At 49.8% G+C, this 23,013-nt stretch overlaps 1 protein-coding gene across 1 annotated transcript in view; it reads right to left on the reverse strand.

The window, feature by feature from the left end:
- Positions 1-13,284: 13,284 nt before the first annotated feature.
- LOC133351570 (interferon-related developmental regulator 1-like) overlaps positions 13,285-23,013 on the reverse strand; it is a 30,219-nt gene continuing 20,490 nt past the window's right edge. The window contains exons 9-12 of the mRNA XM_061566872.1: positions 21,479-21,613; positions 16,364-16,492; positions 15,596-15,691; positions 13,285-15,135 (exon numbers count right to left, since the gene is read on the reverse strand). Coding sequence (XP_061422856.1) covers positions 15,055-15,135; positions 15,596-15,691; positions 16,364-16,492; positions 21,479-21,613 — 441 coding nt within the window. The 3' untranslated portion in view covers positions 13,285-15,054. The remainder of the gene's footprint in view (positions 15,136-15,595; positions 15,692-16,363; positions 16,493-21,478; positions 21,614-23,013) is intronic.

Below are 23,013 nucleotides of genomic sequence, written 5' to 3' on the forward strand. Positions count from 1 at the left end.
AAGGGGGGGGGGGAAATACATTTTAACAGGCGACGTTTCGGGCAATTGCCCTTATGCATGTCGCACATACAGAGGCCGGTAGATTTGAGTGGTTTGTATTCATCTGTTTGCGTGTGGTGATCAGGAGCTGATTGTCAACGTGGAGGAGGTCGCGCTCGACACGACGAGAAGGCTTCAGGGGAGAGAGTTGGCGACGTTTGGAAATTGCTCCTCGTCCGTTGAAGGGACGCAGCCTGGAGTGACCGTTACTTTGCGGCCCGTTGCATGGGTTGCATGGGGGTTGCAAGGGTTGCATGAGTTGCATGGGTTGCATGGGTTGCATGAGTTGCATGGGTTGCATGAGTTGCATGGGTTGCATGAGTTGCATGGGTTGCATGGGTTGCATGAGTTGCATGGGTTGCATGAGTTGCATGGGTTGCATGGGTTGCATGAGTTGCATGGAGGTTGCATGGGGGTTGCATGAGTTACATGAGTTGCATGGGTTGCATGGGTGTTGCATGGTCACATGGAGTGGGATGAGAGTTGGGGACTTGCGCTTTACACCAAAGCGGTCCGGTGAGAATTGCATTTTTTAAAAAATGTTTCCAGATGAGCAAGTTTTTAAATCGGCGCATGCATAGTTACTCTCTAACAGTAGATACCGAGTGACAGGCGAGAAACCATATTCTTGGTTCTTTCGGTAAAGTCACGTAGAAAGGAAATAACAAAATAATAATATAAATATAAATCAATAAAAATTCTCACGACGTTTCGACTGCAACACAAGCAATCATCATCAGGTGTGAAATCCACAGAAAGAAATAGGAAAGAATATGAAAGAATGTGAATCCCTGCAGTCACGAAAGCTTTAAATCAAAATTTAGGCGAGAAACCCTTCACTCATCGCTGGCTCTGTGACGTGTGTGCTCGGGTTCAATTGCGGGCTGTTCGGCATCATGTCCGACGTTTCGCTACACGCCCTGGGAGTTGTTTCGGTTCGTCGTCGAGAAGCACGTGGAACGCAACATGGGGCAGATGTAATACGCGTGTCCGACGTTTCGCTCCGCGTCCGTGTCCACGTGTATGCACACATCAGGGAAGCTATACACCACCGCTGGGAAGGCCTTCGCGTGCAACGTGACTCTTGCCACTGCTGCTGCTGATGATGATGCTGCTGCTGCTGATGATGCTGCTGCTGCTGCTGGTAATACAATGGCAGCAGCAGGAGCAGACGGGCAGGTTATGAATTGTGACACGGGGGGACGCGCCTGCGATTTAAGATATGCGTGTGGTGCATACATATAGTGTACTGTATGTGTAGTGTATGTGTGTGTGTGTGTTTGTAATGTGTGCGTGTGCTGGGGGCTGTAGTGTAGTGGTAGCGCAGGGTGCTACCAGCAGCATCAGTGACGATTATCTGAACCGATCATGGGCTTCCCCTAGGTAGGCTCAGCCTCAAATGAGTACCTGGTGCGGTGTGTAAGCGTCGCCGCTGTTGCTCAACTGTAAACATCTGCACGCCCTCGTGTGCCGTGCCGGCCTTCAGAGGTGCTGCCCGTTAACAGCACTTGCCCCAAAAGTCTGTTCGGGCTATACGGGGGATCTGTGTCTTTCTCTGTGTGTAGGGTGTGATGGGTGTGTGTGCATGAGCAAGGCTGAGCTGCGTCGCGCTCGCATTACCGTAGCTGACGTGTTGTGCCGGGCTGCGGGCTGGTGACTTCATTGCGTGACTGTGTTCAGCGACAGATGAGCGAGATAGGGGGCCCCTGAGCGTTGCATACACACACGCACACACGTGTGTGTGTACACGTGTGTGTACACGTGTGTGTATGTACACACGTGTGTGTGTACACGTGTGTGAGTGTGTGCACGTGTGTGTGTGTACACGTGTGTGTGCACGTATGTGTGTACACGTGTGTGTGTGTGTAAACGTGTGTGTACACGTGTGTACTCGTGTGTGTATGTACACGTGTACACACACGTGTGTGTGTGTGCGTGTACACGTGTGTGGCGGTAGTGCAGTGGGGAGCGGTGGCGCAGTGGTTAGCGCGCTGCGCTACGGACCGCAGGCAACCTGAGCGACGTCACCGCCAATGAATGGCGAACGAGGGCCGATGTTTAAACGCACGCTCTTCGCAAGGATTGCAAGTCTTCGCTTGAGAGAGTGGCGATGCATCTGACGGCAGCTGTCAATCTGGTGCGCTCGTTGCAGAAGTCACGTGTGCTGGGGGGGGGGGGTCTGCAGGTGATGGCACAAGTCAACCGGCCAATGCAGAAAATAGAAAGCAGTCGAGAACCTGATCTGCGGTATTGCGGTATTGCTTGGAGGGTTGCCATTGTACAGACACACGTGCACAGAGAGGATACAGACGACGCAGAGTCAGTATTTCCGTGCGTGCGTGTCGTGCCAATTCTCGGCCACAGCTAACGTCGGTTGCCAATAATATCCGAACCTGTCCCGGGCCACCCCCACGTATAGCAGCAGCACGAAGCTCAAACCCCCCAAGAGAAGCAGTTGTTGCGGCGTGTGAACAAACGCGATTGGGAGACAAAGGCGACGGGGCACGGTGCTTGCGGAACGCACCAACCTGTTCGTGTGCCGTGCCAGCAGCCTTCATAGGTGGAGCGCCGCGGTAGCTTAAGAGATGTTGACTACCTCGCCTGGTATACAGGAGGTTCGTGGGCTCGATCCCTACCCTGACGCCTGCTGCTGTGTATTTGGAGTTTGCGTGTCTCCCTCTCTCTCTCTCATCATCATCACGGTGGCTAAGAGATGTTGACTACCTCGCCTGGTGTGCAGGAGGTCGTGGGTTCGAACCCGACCCAGACGCCTGCTGTATATTTGGAGTTTGCGTGTCTCTCTCTCTCTGTCATTATCATAATGGTGGCTAGTATATGTTAACTACATCGCCAGCTATACAGGAGGTTCGTGGGCTCGATCCCTACCCTGACGCCTGCTGCTGTATATTTGGAGTTGGTGTGTGTATCTCTCCCCGTGGTCGCGTGGATTTTTCTCCGGGTCCTCCGGTTTTTCCCTGCACATTTAGAATCAACAAACGTGCGTTTAGAGTATTCGGCTGCTAAACATTTGCACACGATAAGCAACTTCGTTGAGTTATCATTTGTGGCCAGGTCGCTTCTGCAAAAGAGCTACATAGCTCAGTGGGTCTTTAACGGGTCAAATAAAATAAAAAGTTTAGTTTAGGCACTCGCTGTCCGCACTCACCCCAAGTCCCACGCCTTGCGGGTCATGTGGTGGTGGTGTGTGTGTATGTGGTGTGTGTGTGGTGTGTGTGGTGGTGGTGTGTGTGTGTGGTGTGTGTGTGTGTGGTGGCATGTGTGTGTGGTGTGTGTGTGTGTGGTGGTGGTGTGTGTGGTGGTGTGTGTAGGGGTGGTGGTGTGTGTGGTGGTGATGTGTGTGTGTGGTGGTGGTGTTTGTGTGGTGGTGATGTGTGTGTGTGGTGGTGTGTGGTGGTGTGTGTGGTGTGGTGGTGGTGTGTGTGTGTGGTGGTGGTGGTGGTGTGTGTGTGTGTGTGGTGGTGGTGGTGTGTGTGTGTGGCATGTGTGTGTGGTGTGTGTGGTGGTGGTGTGTGTGTGGTGTGTGTGTGGTGGTGGTGTGTGTGGTGGTGGTGGTGTGTGTGTGTGGTCAGTGTGTGTGGTGGTGTGTGTGTGTGGTGTGTGTGGTGGTGTGTGTAGGGGTGGTGGTGTGTGTGGTGGTGATGTGTGTGTGTGGTGGTGGTGTTTGTGTGGTGGTGATGTGTGTGTGTGGTGGTGTGTGGTGGTGTGTGTGTGGTGTGGTGGTGGTGTGTGTGTGTGGTGTGTGTGTGGTGGTGATGTCTGGTGGTGTGTGCGTGTGTGGGGTGGTTATTTGACCATACTTCACCGCGCGGGCACGTGAGCGCACTTCCACGTGAGACGCGTCGCTCTTCCAGTCTGACGGAGGAGACGGATCGGATGGGATGATCAAGTCGCCGCGGGGAATTGCAGGCGGGTGAGACCGGCTCATCGATTGAGGATGAGAAAGGAAGAGAGCCGAGGTGAGGTGGGGGGGTAGCTCGTCGGGGCAGGACACGTGGGTGAAATGGTTTTAGCCAGGGCGCAGTTTCTCACCGAGCATCTCCCAGGGTGTGGCGGTTGTGTGCGGCAGACGCTTGCACTCTGAGAAGGGGAGACACAAGAAGATCAGAAAGTCTCTTGAGATGTGGTGTGTTGTGTGTGTGTGTGGTGGGTTGTGTGTGTGTGGTGGATTGTGTGTGTGGTGGGTTGTGTGTGTGGTGGGTTGTGTGTGTGGTGGTTGTGTGCGTGTGTGGTGTGTGTGTGGTGGGTTGTGTGTGTGGTGGTTGTGTGTGTGTGTGGTGGGTTGTGTGTGTGGTGGTTGTGTGTGTGTGTGTGGTGGGTTTTGTGTGTGTGTGGTGGGTTGTGTGTGTGTGGTGGGTTGTATGTGTGGTAGGTTGTGTGTGCGTGACCCGGTTTCGATTCCCGCTCACGGCCAACACCAGTGACGATTATTCGAATTGGTCCTGTGCCTCACCTAGGTCGACTCAGCCTAAAATGAGTACCTGGTGCGGTGTGTAAACACGTTGCCACTGGGGAGACAAAGGCGGCTGGACGTGGTGTTGGCCACCCACCCCCTCGTGTGCTGTGCCGGCCTTCATGGGTGCTACTCGCTAACAGCACTTGCCCAAACAGTAGGATTTGTTGAGCAGGCCTGACCACTTTATGCCAACCAGAAGCTGGAAACCGGTCCAGATTAAAATTTACTTAAACAAATGCCACTGTCTAACGTGAGCCCGGAAGCCAATGGACTACAATTATATTTTTTATGTGTTGGGGGATTAAAAATGATGAGATGGGTTTAATGATTTATTACCCAGAATCTCTTTCAGATTATTTCACACAGCACGTGCCGTTCTGCACACTTAAGGGCGCGAGAAATCCAAGGGTATTAATGACGCCCGCTGCCAGGGTCTTCTTCCATATCTGGGCCAAAGTTCAGTACGATTGTGTAGTGGAGCTACCACAGATCGGCCTGCCTTTGCTGGCACAGTCCCAGTGGCTTCAAACAGGTCCGTGTTGATTTTTTTGAAATTGAGAGGTTTGTTCAGAATCGGTTCAGATATTACATGGCAGTGATGTGAGCCGAAACGGGGAATTGAACTCAGATTTCCGGATTCGTAGTGAGCTAACCACAGCGTTACCGCTACGCCCCAAATGAGAAATAACCTTGTAACATTATTCTCGTATTTGTTTACCCAGGGGAGTTTTCAAGATGATATCATAAAGACGCGTTTTTGGGAGATAATTGTATCTCTGCTTGTCAAATGCGGACAATTCAAGGCCACGTTGCAACCTACTTGATGTACTGCTTGCACGCTGCCATAACGATGTTCCTGCCAGTATCTCGCGGATAGTAATCATTTAGTTCAGTGTTCTTCAGTGCGGGCCACTCACGGCCCTTGGTGGCCTTTAGTGCGGCCTCTGACACGCGGCCCCCGACGATCGTGCTGGTGTCAAACCCCAACAATGGTTTAAAATGTGTGGCGGCTCTCACACTGACGATGACGGAGAAAGTGACGCCCCCCCCCCCCATCTCTAAAAATGAGTAAAGAACACTGATTTTGGTGTAGATCGTGCCAATGATTTACCCATGACAGTCTCACCGACCAGGGTCGTGCAATCGGAATGTCCGGGCAATTCCACGAACGACTGCTTGGCCTCTCGCGTGCGGAGGGAACCAGAGGCAAGCCAGCACGTGCGCTAGGGAGAGATTGGTGGGGAGGGGAGTGAGTTGACACTCATCACTGGTCACCTCCTGGGCCACCGTCGCTTTCGCTTCCCGAGAAGACGACGCGATCGGACGCGTTCAGGGTGACTTGACGGTCGTAGGCTGTGATGTCAATGTGATTTTAAAAAAACATGAACTAAATGATAAAAGTAAAAATAATAGAAATAATAATAGAAATAAAATTATAAATCACGTGATTTTTTTTTCTATTATTATTTCGATTATTTTTACTTTTATTATTTATTTTTACCTACGTGACTTTACCGAAAAAACCTAAGAGTATGAATCTTTGCAGTCACGAAAGCTTCAAATCTAGAATGAACTAAATGTTTTATTTAATTTTACCAGGTAAGGCCCACTGAAGCTATATAGTTATTTTTTCAGAAGCGACCTGGTCACAAATGATAGCCCAGCGAAGTGGCTTATCACGTGGACATTTATAGCAGCCAAATACTCTAAACGCGTGTTGATTCTAACTGTGGAGGGAAAACCCGGAGGACCCGGGGAAAAATCCATGCGGCCACAGAGAGAGAGAGACACCGCAAACTCCAAATATACAGCAGGCGTCAGGATCAGGATTGAACCACGACCTCCTGCCTACCAGGCGAGGTAGTTGACATCTCCTAGCCACCTTTTAACTCACCCCCTCCCTCCCTGGCCCGCCCGCCCGCCACCAACCCCCACGTTCCACACGCACGAGGAATCCGATGGGCTATAAAGCTCTTTTCACAGATGCCCAGAGTCAGGGCCCAAGACACCCAGCCAGATTCAACTCCACAGCGAGCGGGCAGCCTCCGCTGTGCTCACCACGCACGCGACTCCTCCAGCTATTCACAAACGCCTGCTTGATGACGGCCTTCGCCGCCGCTGCTGCTGCCTTTCAAAATCCAATCAAGCCAACAACAGCTGTGACGCTTAATGCTCGGGCACGCACGGGCCCGCAACACGGGTATGACAGTGCATCGATTCTCAGATGATATGGGTTGATAATAGTTTTTTTTTACCATTTTATCTGGCAACAAAACTGACACCTTTTTTACGAGGAGTCATGTTTGCATAGACCACAATACCTGCAGTCATAATGCAAACAAAAAACATAACTCTGATAATGTATGCACTGTCCTATTTATTATCAGAGTTACATTATCAGAGTTATGTTTTTTGTTTGCATTACGACTGCAGGTATTGTGGTCTATGCAAACATGACTCCTCGTAAAAAAAGGTGTCAATGTTGTTGCCAGATAAAAGGGTAAAAAAAACAATTATCATATTTTTTTTACTGGCAAATGAGGTACCAATGATGATATGGGTTATTGAGCTCGAGATGCTGCCTGCCACAGGACGGACACTTGCCCAAAGCGCGCGCATTGCAGTTAGCGGGTTCACGTTTTCTTTCGTAAGATTCGACACTGGAATCAGGGGCATGACTGAAATGCAAAATTCAATCACCAGGAGATGAATCAATTAGCAGGCTTTGAATAATTCCACCCCGATTCTCATCCTTAACGTTACACGCTTTGCAAGGCAAATTACCGTACTCGACTCACCGATGCTGGAGGTCATACTTTATGTCGTTCTTTCTGCTTTGTTTTGAGACAATGTATACAACCTTAGGCTGACCTTCCGAGTTGTATTTTTTTCCATCGGAGGAGGCTATAATAGATATAATTTTAGATATTGCTAGCTGTAAACACATACTCCACTATATCTGTACCAAATGGAATCTCTGTTGCTTTTCTGGATCGCAAACTTTGAATTTACACATCCATCAGACAGCCCTCGCCTGAGCATCATTATAACTGTTCGTCAGCAACTCGGCCACGATCGCCGTACATTATGCCAGCACGTGTCACCGTTACGTTACTCGCTCAATCAGTGTAACACGTAGTAATAGGCTTTCGCGACGAATATCATCCATAATAGAGGTTGTTTTGGGTTAGATCGCGCAAACATATAAACGTGTCGTTACACCCGCCACCACCCGACACAGCCAACTAGTAAGGGTTGTCACGATAAGAGAACGTGGCCATCTTCTTGAATCCCTGCAGTCACGAAAGCTTTAAATAGAAATTTAAATCAAAATTTAAATCGGCCGCCCTGTTTAATACTGCGGTTGTGTGTATGAACCGTAAACACACCACTGGTACTACTGCTGCTATGCACCGTCCGCTTCACTCACAGTCTCGATTAAAAACTAATTTCTTTGCAACTGCTGTTTGTGTTGAGTTTGTTGTTCTTCCCCCGCACCTCCGATTGTCACGGTTGGCTACGTCCGGTGCGAAAGAAGTTCGACGTACACACACATAGAGTGGACGTGAAAGATGCTGTGACGTCATTCGCAAGAATTACGCCGATGTGTGGTGACGATTTCACAGCCCAAAGTGAAACGATTGGGATTATAAATAGCGAACCATCGCCCCCCTCTCCCGCTGCCGCGAAAAACTTGGCAAGACGCTGCTGAAAATCAGCAACCTTGTGACCTCAGTTGGTTTCCCGGTCATGGCGAATACAGTTTGAGTCACGGGTGATAATCTGAATCGCTTCCTGAGCCTCACCAATTCACGAACCTTGGTTGAAGCATGGTCAAACAATCAATCAACGCAGCAGTTGGAAGGCCGTCGTTCAACAATGGGTTGACAAAGAGCCGCGAATTAAAATGATTTATATAAAATCTGTACGCATATTTTCCACGTGCTGAAATAAAGAAACTTGTCTTTGTACACAACGATGCCAACGTCATCCGAGAATTTGACTGCCAAAAATACATGTAGTTAGTTGAGGCATTTACCCGATATTCATGAAGACACATTTACGATGTCCGTGACGGCTTGGGCAGTCACTCATTCGCAAGTGGATTCACCATGGCCGATGAAAATTATGATGATTAAACGGTATATAGCTATTAACCACCCATTCTCGCTCCACCGCTTTCCCATAGCAGCAGAACCAATAACGCTGGCACTACAATAACTCATATTGGCGCATCTGTTCACAATAACTTTAGGCGTTCTACGTTGCAGGCAGGGAACACATATTTGAGAGGTTTAAATGCAATCTGGTCATTGAGTCATCGCCTGCCAAAAAGTCTAGCAAATGGTTTAAGACCGAAACTGGAGGATTTCTACACAACTCTGGCTGCCGCCTGATGAGGCTGGTTGTAATTACTGGCAACACGTCATGCTCGAATTGTTAATGTTGTGGGTTTACGCTCCAACACACAAGCGGTGTGCTGTACTAGTAGTGAATTTGGCACGTTTTGTGTACGTGATAAACCTTACTAATCGGCTGTCGGGTGGTGGCGGGTTTAACGACACGTTTTATCTTCTTGGTTCTTTCGGTAAAGTCACGTAGAAGACCTGTTCTTCACGTGAGGACGGCTGCTTGCGTTGTGGCCGAAACGTCGTGAGAATTATTTTATTATGTTTAATTTTTATTATTTTATTATTTCCATTCTACGTGACTTTACCGAAAGAACCAAGAAGATGAATTCCTGCAGTCACGAAAGCTTTAAATCGAAGGCCGCACTTGGCTGGCTGGCTGCTGCTGCTGCTGCTGCTGCTCTCAGAACCTCGTGGTTCGAATTCCGTTGACGTGCAGGAGGTGACAAGTACACGTTGAATGCATTCTCTTAAGTGGGGTATCGTTATTATTACTATTGTGCAACTGACAAAACCCAGGGGATGTATAATGTCTTGGAAAGAATGAAGGAGGGTCCAAACCCGAGCAAGCAGTTATGCCAATTGGTTACACGCAACTATATGCTACACTGAAAACGACTTCATTTGACCAGGTAAGGCCCCAACTTAGCTACGTAGTTCTTTTTTTTTCAGGAGCGACTTGGCCATCACAAACGATAGCCCAACGAAGTGGCTTACCGCGTGGAAATTTATTGCAGCTCAAACACTCCACGAAACGCGTGACGTTGATTCTAAATAGTCGCGGCGCAGGAAAAAGAAAGAAACCCCCACGCTCTGCCCGCAGAGCACGAACCGTGACCACAAGGAGATGATTGGCCAGCCGCTTCGTAACTCTGACACAGGTGGCAAACAAAGACAAAGTTCCCCCGTGTAGCCTGTGCCAGACTGCTGGGGCAAGTGCTGTTAGCGAGCAGCAGCAGCAGCAGCTAGGAAGGCCGGGCACAGGTGGCACACGAAGCGTGGCGATGCTGTGCCGACTCCCCTCGGAGCCCGTTCTGAAACTTGAGTCTGGTTTTTAACATTCACCCAGTCATGGGCTACGATGCACATCCCGCTATTAATAGACGCACGCGGACAGCCGCCCTCGTCTCAATCCACTGCTTGATTAAGGCCATCCCACGGCCTGCAGGGCATGGACTACGAGGTGGTGGTGGGGGGGGGGGGGGTTGACCATACTTCACCACGCTGAGGAGTGTGGGTTGGAGAAGATTAGGCGTAACGACACGGGAGCATAGAAGAACAGAACAATGGATTCATCTTTTTGGTTCTTTCGGTAAAGTCACGTGACTTTGCCGAAAGAACCAAGGAGATGAATCCCTGCAGTCACGAAAGATTTAAATAGAACAATGGATTTTGCTGCACTGCACTCTGCCTCCCACAACGTGGCAACACGCAGCCTATAACACCTATCATGCACGGCGGTCGCCCATTCAAAAGCGCTATCCCGCCGCAGGACTGCTTAGCGTCTGAGGTCTTAACGAGATCAGGGCGCAAAAAACCCCGTTGTTGTCCTGTACTTCTGTGCTCTCGCATCTATACCGCTCACCTTCACCAACCAGCACGAACCAGTGTGCTCAACTAACCCCCACGGCCCACACGGCTTGAGGTGGCCCTCATCCAGCCGTGGATTTGACAATGGGGTTCCACGTGGACATTTACAAACATGCCCGTGGCATACAGGGCGCGACATAAATTAACTGGCATCATTAGACGTAAGACACGTTGTGGCGGTGTCAAATACAAGAAATTTTAAATGGATTTTGAATCGGGGAACAAAAATGCCCTAAGGCTGACATCATTGCTTTCTGGAATTAAACTTCAACTGCTTAAATGTCACCAGCAAAAAAAAAGATTATCCACTGCGGTCGAAATATCCCCTTTCCTGAAACGTGAATCCGATGCGGTGTTTTTTTTTTAAAACCAGTGGTGAGGGTTTCAGTTCACAACTTACGGGACCTGGACTGGTAGTCACAGGAACGAAGCGTTGCTGTGACTACACAGACAAGACAAAGATCCCCCGTATAGCCTTAACGGACTGTTGGGGCAAGTGCTGTTAGCGAGCACCTATGAAAGCAAAAACGGTACACGAGGGGGGTCGGGTGGCCAGCACCACGCCCGGTCGCCTTTGTCTCCCTAGTGGCGATGTTTACACACCACACCAGGTACTCATTTGGGGCTGAGTCGACCTAGCAGAGGCCCAGGACCGGTTCACTGGTGTTGCCCGTAAACGGGAATCGAACTTGGGTAGTGGGGTTCATAGCGCAGCGTGCCAACCGCTACACTACCGCTCCCCACTGACTACACACACACTCACACAGCCGATGACTTCGCTGAACAAAACCACATTGGTGCTGGAAAAAAGCGGCACACAATTTTCATAAATTACTCATTGTTGACAAATGTTCAGAGGTTGGGCTATGATGCAGGCAGGAAGTGGCTTGGCATTGAAATGTCACAGGGTCTTGAACATCCCTCAATGTCCTCTACCCTGCAACCAGGACACCCATGGAAGAGCCGAACAACTCATTGTAGCGAGATGTTAACACCCTCGCCTGGTGTTCAGGAGGTCGTGGGTTTGAGCCCTCCCCTGTCGCTTGTATATTTGGAGTTTGCGTCTCTCTCTCCCCGTGGTTGCGTGGATTTTTCTCCGGTTCCTCCGGTTTTTCCCTCCATATTTAGAAGCATGCGTTTGTAGTATTTGGCTGCTACAAATTTCCGCGCAATAAGCCACTCTGTTGAGCTATCATTTGTGGCCAGGTCGCTTCTAAACAAAATAGCCATATAGTTTCAGTGGGCTTTACCAGGTAAATCTACGTGCGGTTCTCAATGAGATAAAAATCTTTGCTCGGGAAATACAACTGTACATTCAAAAGTCGGGTTTAGAAATCATCATGCTCAAACGTTATCCATTCACCTCCTGTTTAAGGCCTCCCCACACCATTGCCATCACTCATGGGCCTGCGATGCCACATTCTACCTCACTCCTGCACATGAACTGGTCTCATCACTCCATCTCTGCGGTGGTGACTCTCTCCGGCGCGATGTCTCCTTCGGTTGCCTTTCCATCACCAGCTTGTCCGTCATCCCTTCCAGACGTGACCCAATGCCGCTAACTTTCCTTAAGTCAATGTATCGATCACCGAATTGAAATCTTTACCTTACCCATAGGCTGCTCATTATCTCGCCCATGTTTCTGCTCCACATCGTAGCAGGTAATGTGTAACGAATGAAAACGTTTTTTTTCCTTAAGTCATGGCGGCATGTTGCTTTTCATTATCCCATTCGGATTCCCATTAAAGGGCTTCAGCCTCCAAAGGATGCCCTGGGGACCGCTGGCGATGCGTTACGGCCCCTGGGGGTTCATTGTTATCTTGTGCTGGAGCCCCGTTGCTCGATTCCAGGCCGTGACGACGTGCTGCCCTACCACCCCCTCCTCTACCTCCCTCACGGCTCCCTGCCATGACTCAACCCACTCTCATGCATTTATTTTTGGCAGCGTTTCGAGATGCGATTGCATTTAGGCGCAAGAAACATTCAAATTGTTGCTGGTGGCTGTTGGTGAAAGGCTTGTGTTGAGGACTGCATCCGTTTCCACCCAAATGTCATTGCATATCAACTCATATCGGAAATCTCATCCTCCAATTTCTGTCACGAGTACGTCATTCCACTTAACCGGGATATTGCATTTTAGATATGAACAGACACCAGTTCACAGGTCCACTCTTACCAAATATGCCGCAGGGTCTTTAACGTCTCCCGCTTTGCAGTTTATGGCGAGTTTTGCCAAATGTTTACACACATTTTAAGCTAACCAAGGAATCATGATTGTTGACTTGTGCATGCACGAGGCTGTTCAAACACTCAGGACATCTCGCAGGGCACGCGTAGCTAACACTGCAGCCCATGAGGTGCGACTCGAGGCAAAACAATTGCCACCTCAATGACGAGCACAGGGCAAGGTCCCGCATACACAAACTAACAACATACACATATCCCACGTATAGGAGCAAGTGATGTTAGCGAGTTGAACCTCTGCAGGTCGGCATGGCACATGAGGGGGTAAGAGGCCAGCGCCACACCCGGCTGCCTTTGTCTCCCTAGTTGGCGATGTTTACACATCACACCAGGTACTCATTTGAGGCCGAGTCGACCTAGGGGAGGCCCAGGACCGGTTCAGGTAATCATAACTGGTGTTGGCCGTGAGCGGGAATCAAACTCGGTCGCCGGGTTTAGGCACAGCACGTTAACCACTGCACTAAACTGTGAACACACACACACACATTTGTGCATTGTTTTCAAATACTAACAGCAGTACCACGTGGATCGATTTGAATCTAAAAGCTACGTTTATTTTGCTCTGCGCCGGAGCTTATGGTAAAACGTTTCCAACACAAAGATGCGGTAACAATGGAACAATTTTATTGATCTGATATAATAAATATTATTTTCAAAAACATAACCTGTTCTCTTATCATTAGAATATTCACGCTTTCGGTTTTTAAATGTAATTACACTCAACGTAGCTTAATGTCACTCCTTTACAGCATGTAAAAATTACGTCAAGTGATGGAAGCAAACATCCTTACATAAAAAAAGCAGGCATGTTTTCGGTCGTTCCCTCAGCGGCAACAATGTGCATTGAAAGTGTCCCACGTTGACTGAACGATTAGAAAACGAACATCTTGGAGGCGAATCGAAGAGACTAGAATCACCCCTTGCGAGGTGATCGAATTCCACGGTTCATAATTGCATTTTAAAAGTTTCTCCCGTGTTTTTAACACTCACGATCATCGTGTTTCTGTGAGATAGTAAGCAGCACATTGTTGCAAAAGCATTGTCGTGTGCAGAGCACCATTCTCATAAAGGCCCCATCAACATTAGGTTAGAATCACATGATCGCTAAAAGAACTTACATTGTTTAAAGAGGGGAATTTATTTTTGGTGTTGCTCAGAAAATAATCAATAAACCGGGTAGCAACTAAACCCTAAAAAGCTTCTTAAATCTAATGTTCAAGTAAAATCGTGTTATGACGACAGATATGGCTGGAAAGGTAGGTAGAAAATCTACTTTTATCTGCAATTTTTTGTTTTTACACAATGAAACAACTGAGTGAAAGGCAAACTGTCATGAACACATGATGTTTAACGACCCCAAATAGTCGGGTGTTTACACAACGGTTATTCTGTAGCCCTGCTGGACGGAAAAAACCCACCGAGTGAGCACTTGGCGATGACAACACACATATGCAATGGGTAGGTTGTTATTGTTGTTATTACAACACAAAAACAAAGTTGTTACAGTGCGAAAATTACGCAAGGTACCCAAAAGAACATTTGCCTTCACCGAAATTATTTTCATTGGGAGTCGTTATAACGGGATTTTACTGCATTCATCACAATGCCCGCATTTATCAGAATCCGGCGGACGCAACGCAAACGTACGGCACACTGTCGACGATTCCCAAATGTCGTCCCTTTATGCTCGAGCAGCATCACGGGGCAGCATCTCCTCCCCCCCCCAAGCCAACAAACAAGGTGCCAACGACGTTGCCCCCAGAGGAGCACGTGGTCCCCCGCCCGTGCCTTGTTCACGACAGCATCATTTCAACAGCTGACAAGGTGGGGGGGGGGGGGCCCCCGTCGTTCGCGGCGGTTCAAGCCATCGACCCGAACGCTGCGAGGAACCTTCAACGCAGTATAACACTGGCTGGTCCGAGCGATAATAATTTATAAAGATCACACAGCTGCTTGTCGACACCGTTAAACAATGAGAACATCTTGAAGTGGCGGCGGCAGGGGGGGGAAAGGCGGGCAAAACGCACTGTACAGCGACTTGAAATGGAACACGCGTCGTGTCTAATTGGCCGTCAAAAAAAACGCCAAGTGTGGAACCCAATCGAGTGCACTTGCTTGCGATGACTTTTTTCTATTTTGTTTGAACCGCGAGACCAAAAGACAGCGAGTGGGAGAGCCCAAAGCCCCTGCGCATGCAAAAACGTGTCGCCGTCACGTCCACGCGGCCGTGGCAGCGGTGCAGTGCAGGTGAAGGTTTTTTTTATTTGTATAAAATAAAAAAACACCTCCCGCGCCTTCTCAGACGACGTCCGCTCGCTTGTCCCGCATCTTGCTGCGCGCCTTCGTGCGCGCCTTGAACGTCGCGGAGTTGAACATGTGCTGGCGGGGGGGGGGAGGCGGGGTGAGCGGTAGGGAAAAGGGGAAAATGAATTGCCATTAAAACCCACGCTCGCGCTGGAATAAATCCTTTATTTATAACAAAAGTGACAAGCCATTGAGTCTTGAAATCGCTTTTTCAACAGAGAGAGTCTAAGAGTGGGTTTTTTTTTATGGTACCCTTATGTAAATTATTTATATGAACAACCACTAACCAACCACCACCCACGTGTCGAGCGGAAGTTTTGGCTCAAATTAACCCACAGCTCATGACGGGGGGGAGGGCGCTTTGCAAGCATTCGGCCAAGGGCAATCCCTTATATGCTGGCAATTCTCTGGACTGTGACCATAAATGGGCGTGCACAGTGGTGCAAGCCAGATGCAACGGTCGGATTGGGGTGCTTTCGCAAATCTCTGCTCCCCTCTGTGCGGCGCTACGCTGGAAGAGAGCGCGCAAACTCACGCGCTCGAAGCGAGAGATTTTCGTGGTCTTCAACATCGACGGGTCCAGCAGCAGAGGAGGTCCCAGCTCAAAGATGTCCCGCAGCAGTTCATTCTCCTGGACAAAAATTGATGTATTTAACAAGGCTCGGCAAAAAACAAAAAAACACACACGACACATGACAATTTTTATTAAATTCCTTCACAACGGTTTTGGCTTGTAATTGAACTACAGAGGACGATCGTTTTTTGGTGGTCGATGCGTGCGTTGTACGCCCCCCCCCCCCCCCCCACACACACATGCACAGCAATTGAGAGCCGTTCGTGAAGACCTGGGAACCAGTCACTCAGCCCTCATGATAGCCTTGTTTAAAAGGCACGTTCCTTCATGTAATAATTGTACAACAGGGCGGGAGTGAGCGAACTTACAAGGTAGCACCATTTCTTGCCACAAATGAACCACAATAGCTCTGGATGATCTTGTCACGTAGAATAAACCACGACATTAGCTCCGGTCATCCTCACAGCGGCTTTTGGCTCGTCATCGAACAAAGGCAGTCACCGCATCGCACGCTTTGCGATGCCCTTCAGCGGCCGTCTGGAACGCTCTTCCTTCCGTTATTACGAAGCCACTGGAGCTGTTCACTTTTAAATGTATATTGAAAACTCATTTCTTTAGAACTGCTTGTTGTGTTTAGTTTGTTGTTCTTCCCCCGCACCTCCCATTAGCACGGTTTGGCTGTACGCGGTGCGAAAGAAGTTCAACGTGCATACACACGCACGCACGCACCTGGAGGTGCAGCCGGACCCCCGAGCCCAGCGCGTCCTTGAACGCGTCGTACGTGCGCTTCCTCAGCCAGCTGTCCACGTAGATGCACTCCGGCCCGAAGCGTATCGTCTCCGACGGCGCCTCGCCCTCCTGGGCAACGCAACAAATGGAAAGCCAACAACAAGAGGAGGCTCGCCAAGTGACCCACGGGGGAACGGCCCCTTGCTGGCTGACACGTGGGCGGCAGTGGCGCAGAGTGTGGAGACCAGTTTGGGAGTTTGGAGACTGTTGCACGTTCTACATTAACGATACAAACGCAAGCTACGGCGAAAGGATCAGAACGAAAGACATTTTGCCTTCAGCAAGGGGAAGAATAAACGACAACAGGTTTTTGTTTGTTAATCCAATAAACTTTCAAAAGCATTTATCTTTGTTTCAGCGGGGGAGGTGGCAGGAAGCAAGCAGCAACTCGGCATGGCTTACTCTTCCACCAGCACTGCCAACAGACAAGGGTTGGCTGAAGGGCAACGAATGACCTTTTGATTCATCTTAAAAAGTGCATTCATCCACAGCCATCGGGGGACGACGGCTGTGGCCCGAAGAGGCCCCTAACAGTAAACATCATGCACTCTGCCGGCTCGTGGCTTCATTGTACGACAAACGCTGCCCTAGTGCCCTCGCCCCGATCATTTTTCAGATTCCACAAAGGAGGTGGTGGGGGATGGGGAAGTGGAGGGGGTGGTGGTGCATGGGTGGGCGAAAATGAATACGAATGTGCGGCAGTACAGCCATATTGCTTAACCTTTGTAAAGGACACTGGAAATGGAGCTGCCGAGCAGCGCTGGTGAACTCTGGTTACGCAAGCGGCTTGTCCCAGCGTGACTCTCGTCCACATTGACGCAATGCCCCCCCCACCAATCCCCCACCCCCCACCCCTCACGGTACAGTGAAGCCGCCGTGTATGTTTCACATGAGCACTCGCAGCTAATCGGTGGAGTGCCGCCCATTATGTGCAGGGAGCATACACAATCTCACGTTCTGTCACTGAATGATGTATAAAGGCGTCTCGCTTTCAATATACTGCTGGATGAAGGTCTCACGCCATGTTGGATACATCGCAGTCGCTTGGTCGTACTTCACCACGCTGGTTAATGTGAGGGGGGGGGTTGGTGAAGAGAGTAATATGTAGCTCTCCACCGATGTGAACTGTCGCTGGAAATGCAACTGCGGTAGTCGTAGCGTTCACAGTGCAGCGCGATTATCCACTCCACTTGTACCATCGCTGCACTGCCATGGCCGCACCCCGCAGAAAACACGTAAATCCGTTCATATGTTCACTTGTAAATCGGTCACAAGTGGAGTGACCATAATCTCCAATTTACAGTCCTAAGCCAGTGGTGGAAATTCCATGTGCTTATGGTAGGGGCAAGTTCCTCGACAAGTTATGAATTCCTATTGTGAGTATTTTTTCACCAATTATCTGTTACGCGTTTTCACAATTGTTTTTCCACACAATGATTGCCTGCGATATATTTATATAAAAATACATAGATATATATAAATACGTATGATAATTAATCATTAACAATATAGTGATAACTTAACCAGCACTGGTCCATTCCTTCATCAACCCGTACTGACCAGCTTGGCCAAGTGTGGTCAAACAACCCCAATAACCGACGCAATCTGCTAAAGTTTTTCTCCAGCAGTGGACTGACAAAGGGCTGGAAATTGATCAACACTGATGTCAGCCATGCCCAAGAACCCAACTCAGATCGGTTCATAGGGCAACGCGCTAACCACTGCGCCACCACTCCAACCCAAATCATTGTAAATGTCAAAACATCTGGACTCCTCCGCAGAGAGGAAGGGCTGAGTCAAGCATTAACCAGGACTTAAACCCGTAACCTTCTGTTTGCGAGCCGCGTATCTTCGCTACTGTGCCATCAGATCACGAGAGTGCATATACATAAACAAAATTCGCATTCCTATCGCCAGAGACTGAAAATATTTAAGACTGTAAAATGACAATGACATTAAACAAGTGGAAATTAACATCCCATCGTCAACGATATTCTACTGCCATGCATTCATTCCTTGCATCACAGGTCCATCCGAGCCATTTGCTTGGCTATACCCACTGGAGTGGACGGATGGACCAATAGGTGGTGCTCAGGATACACAGAGACCAGAACAATACATACATGCCATTAAAGGTTAACATAACCCACAAAACTACATTATCTAAAAGAGTAATGCATCAATCATAGCTGCCATGATACAGACTCGAACTCTGCAGTCAACTAAGTTTTGAGTGTTTTTTTATTACGACATTTTGTTCTTTCCCACCTTTCGATTTATTCCAATTGCAAGTAATATATAATTCAACGGCACGAGATAAAGAATCCATTCGGAGACCCAGATTCATTCGGCACGGCTGAAACCCAAATTCGAACCCAGAATTCTCAGCGGTGCAGGCTCAGCGCTCCGACCGCTCCAGTCACCCGACCAGCAGCAGCAGCTGCAGTCGGCAAAGTTGAACGAACGCGCTACGATTCGAGTTTATCATCCCGAAATAATGGTACCGCTTTGAAACGCACACGCTCGTGCGCGTTACAAGAGACGCGGTTGACATTTTTTGTTGCCCACCAGGTCAAGGGCACGCAGGACACGCAGCCAGTACCAGTGGCACGCGCAACCGAAATCCCCTTTAATCCACGGCACCGCATTCATCTTGAGAACGCGACGCACACGCGCGTCTAGCCAACGGCAAGCAGGTATTCACTCCAGGAATGCCGGCTCCGACTGCACAGCCACTGTCCATTATTATAAGAGCCTGCTTATAATAAACCGCGTTCCAGGGCACAGAGGCTGTCTATATTTAACAGCGGCACACTCACTCTCGCCCCCCCCCCCACCCCACACAGAGTCGCTGAACACCACTCGCATTACCACGAGATGCTTATTCCTACAGGGATGGACAGTGGGGCATAGTGAGGAGGGTGTGGGGGGGCATGGTGAGGAGGGTGTGGGGGGGCATGGTGAGGAGGGTGTGTGGGGGGCATGGTGAGGAGGGTGTGGGGGGGCATGGTGAGGAGGGTGTGGGGGGGCATGGTGAGGAGGGTGTGGGGGGGGCATGGTGAGGAGGGTGTGGGGGGGCATGGTGAGGAGGGTGTGGGGGGGGCATGGTGAGGAGGGTGTGGGGGGGCATGGTGAGGAGGGTGTGGGGGGGGCATGGTGAGGAGGGTGTGGGGGGGCATGGTGAGGAGGGTGTGGGGGGGCATGGTGAGGAGGGTGTGGGGGGGCATGGTGAGGAGGTGTGGGGGGGCATGGTGAGGAGGGTGTGGGGGGCATGGTGAGAAGAGTGTGGGGGGGGGCATGGTGAGGAGGGTGTGGGGGGGGCATGGTGAAAAGGGTGTGGGGGGGCATGGTGAGGAGGGGGTGGGGGGGGCAGGGTGAGGAGGGGGTGGGGGGGCATGGTGAGGAGGGTGTGGGGGGGCAGGGTGAGGAGGGGGTGGGGGGGCATGGTGAGGAGGGTGTGGGGGGGGCATGGTGAGGAGGGTGTGGGGGGGGCATGGTGAGGAGGGTGTGGGGGGGCATGGTGAGGAGGGTGTGGGGGGGCATGGTGAGGAGGGTGTGGGGGGGCATGGTGAGGAGGGTGTGGGGGGGCATGGTGAGGAGGGTGTGGGGGGGGTCCAACACAAACTACGATGCCAACCCTCATGCCAACTGGACTCACCCGCGAGCCACTGATCATGGGGGCGGGTGTACAAGGCGGCCAACTGAGCGAGCTACCCAGCTAGCGAGCTTCAAGGCAAATATTTGATTTGCTTTCTTGTTTTCTTTTCGAGCGCATCAATAACAACAACCCTCTTGGCAAGAAAGCAAAGGAAGAAGTGTGCGTGCGTGTGTGTGGTTTTCGATTTCGCGTAAACAAAAGCTCCGAGAACAGACAGGGGCGGGCAGGTGTCAGGCCGGTCTGTCTCAAGGAAATAAAAAAAAATCCCACACCCCCTCCCCCCCGCCCGCCCGCCCCGAAAAAATGCGTGCAGTTTCTCTTTTACGTACGGGTCATATGGTGGTTGCAACAATTGTGCAATTCTGAGAAAGGCCTGTCAAGAACTAGACATCTCAAATGAAACAAACTATTGAAATTATGATATACGCGTAATCTTGAATAGCGAGGTGACATCAACCATCTGGTGCACATTATGCACACATCCCACATCCCCACGATGAGACCCCCCCCCCCTCTCAACTCGAGGCTGCTACGATTTTAGCTTTTTTATATTTAGGCTAAAATGATAGCAAGGCAACTCTATACTGGTTCCATTCTCATAATTAGGGATCATCACTCAAGTACAGCCATCACTGCTCTGCTGCTGCTTTGTGAGATCACGCTTCGTTCAGGCCCTGGGATATTTTTAGCCGATGGCTATCACAAAGCTGTGTGACTAAACATGTGCAAGGATGGTGATGTCATCCCGGCATGCAAAAAATGCTGGGATTCCGGCTATGGTTTGCCATTGAAGGCAACTGTGCATTTTTTTTAACACATTTCATGCTGGCTGCTGAATTTCCTCTTCAGCTATAAGTTTCTTCAATTTGGTTTTGCTTAAAACAGCAAAATGGAAGAGGCCCTCATCTAGCAGCGATTGCCAAAAAGGCTCCCTGCGTCCACGTCAACTTTTTAAAAAATATAAAAACATCGTAATTGTGATCGTCATCCCACTTCTGAGCCAAGCGAGCACGGCCGATTCTGCTCACGGTTATGGGTGATTTTTTTTCACCGAGCTATTTGCTGTGCCAAGCCGGAACAAAAACTATGATCCGCTGGCTTCACAGGAACATCTGAATCTGCCCGGCGGGGCAAACAGGGCCAGGAGACGGGGCGAAAGACGTGTTCATTGCACGTAACGTCAGCGGCACAGCTCTCGGTTCCCGCAGTCGAAAAACAACCCTACGCCGAGCTGCGCCGAACCGGCTCGCCACAGCCCTGGGACGGCTCGGTCGCACGGCGCGAAAAGATGCATCGGAGGGCACAACATTCAAACCGTACGGCAGCGGTAAAAAAACGACGACTCCAGCGTCCACAAATTCGGTTTGACGCGACGACGTAAAAAAAAAACACGGCACCTCGACGGCTTTGAGGACGTCGCGGAAGATGGCGCGCTGCTTGCGGCGGTCGGTCTTGGCGCGGGATTTGTTGCCGTCGGTGGCCAGGTCCTTGAGTTTGTCGCACAGCTCCTCCACCCCCACGTACTGGAAGTCCTGCAGTGGTCCCGCGGGTCAGTGGCCGCCCCCCCCCCAAAAGCCGCGCATCATAGGGAGAAGGCACAAGAGAATAATAGAGTTATACATCAGGTACTTTGCACTTCACCCCGCCCCACCAAATCACGACCCCGAGGAGGACGGTTGTAAGCAGATGTCACAAATGCCCTGCCCACACCCCGAGACTCGGTCTGCGTACGAACCGTCAACGGGAGGGAGGGGGGCTTTCTATTGGCTTTCTCGTCACACTCCAAGGGGGACTTTATTTCACTTATTATGGGGACCAAATATTATGACGTGTTCAACATGATACTGAAAGCCATTTAGATATCTAAGCTAAAATTGCTCGATTAGTAAAAGCATAAAACCCTCATGTTGTAGTTTTTGCGGGCATAAATTAACAAACAGTTGAGATTTATACTCTTAGGTTTTTTGCTAAAGTCACCTAGGTAAAAAATAAATCATAATAAATAATATAAATAATAATAGGTGGGACCGTCACAGCTAGTAAATCTGGCTGTGACGGTCCCACCTGATGACGGAGACTTGTGTTGCCTCCGAAACGTCTTGATTTATTATTTTATTTCTATTATTTCTATTATTTTTAATTTTTTACCTACGTGACTTCACCGAAAAACCTAAGAGTATGAATCCTTGCAGTCACGAAAGCTTCAAATCTAGAAGTTGAGATTTATCTAGTTTTAAATAAAGATTGACAATATTTGCCCTACATTCTTGTGCTTTTTAGCCATTCTGCATCAACATAAGCATTTATTAAATTCGTCAGTGACTCTCATAATTCTCCATCGCTATTACGATGATAAAACGTCAAGGAGAGTCGACTGGGACTATATTCCACCGGTGGGAGTCCGACGTTGCGTGCGGTGCGACAGTGCCGCTCGGCCACGGGTCGGCAACACAGAATAACGGAGACACTTTTTGTTCTAATTCAGTGAATAAAAAGGAACCCAATATTTCACGAGCCGCCATGCACGTGAATACGTGACGGTGGTCCTGAATAAAGAACGTCGCAAAGCGGTCCCTGAAAGAGCCGCGTTGCAGGTTGCTGACCCCTGGTATAGGGGGATTGTTTGACCATAATTGGGTGCCACTGTGGCGAGATGTTAACTACCTTGCCCGGGGTACAGGAGGTCGTGGGTTCAATCCCGACCGTGACGCCTGCTGTATATTTGGAGTTTGCGTGTCTCTCTTCCCCGTGGTCGCGTGGATTTATCTCCGGGTCCTCCAGTTTTTCCCCTCCACGTTTAGAATCAACGTCACGCGTTTAGAGTATTTGGCTGCTACTATAAATTTCCACGCGATAAGCCACTTCTTTGGGCTATCATTTGTGGCCAGGTCGCTTCTGAAAAAGAGCTACATAGCCCAATGGGCCTTACATT

The sequence above is a fragment of the Lethenteron reissneri genome, chromosome 38 (assembly GCF_015708825.2).
Source record: "Lethenteron reissneri isolate LAM-NWPU_2019-01 chromosome 38, ASM1570882v1, whole genome shotgun sequence".
In the NCBI taxonomy this organism is placed as follows: Eukaryota; Metazoa; Chordata; class Hyperoartia; order Petromyzontiformes; family Petromyzontidae; genus Lethenteron; species Lethenteron reissneri.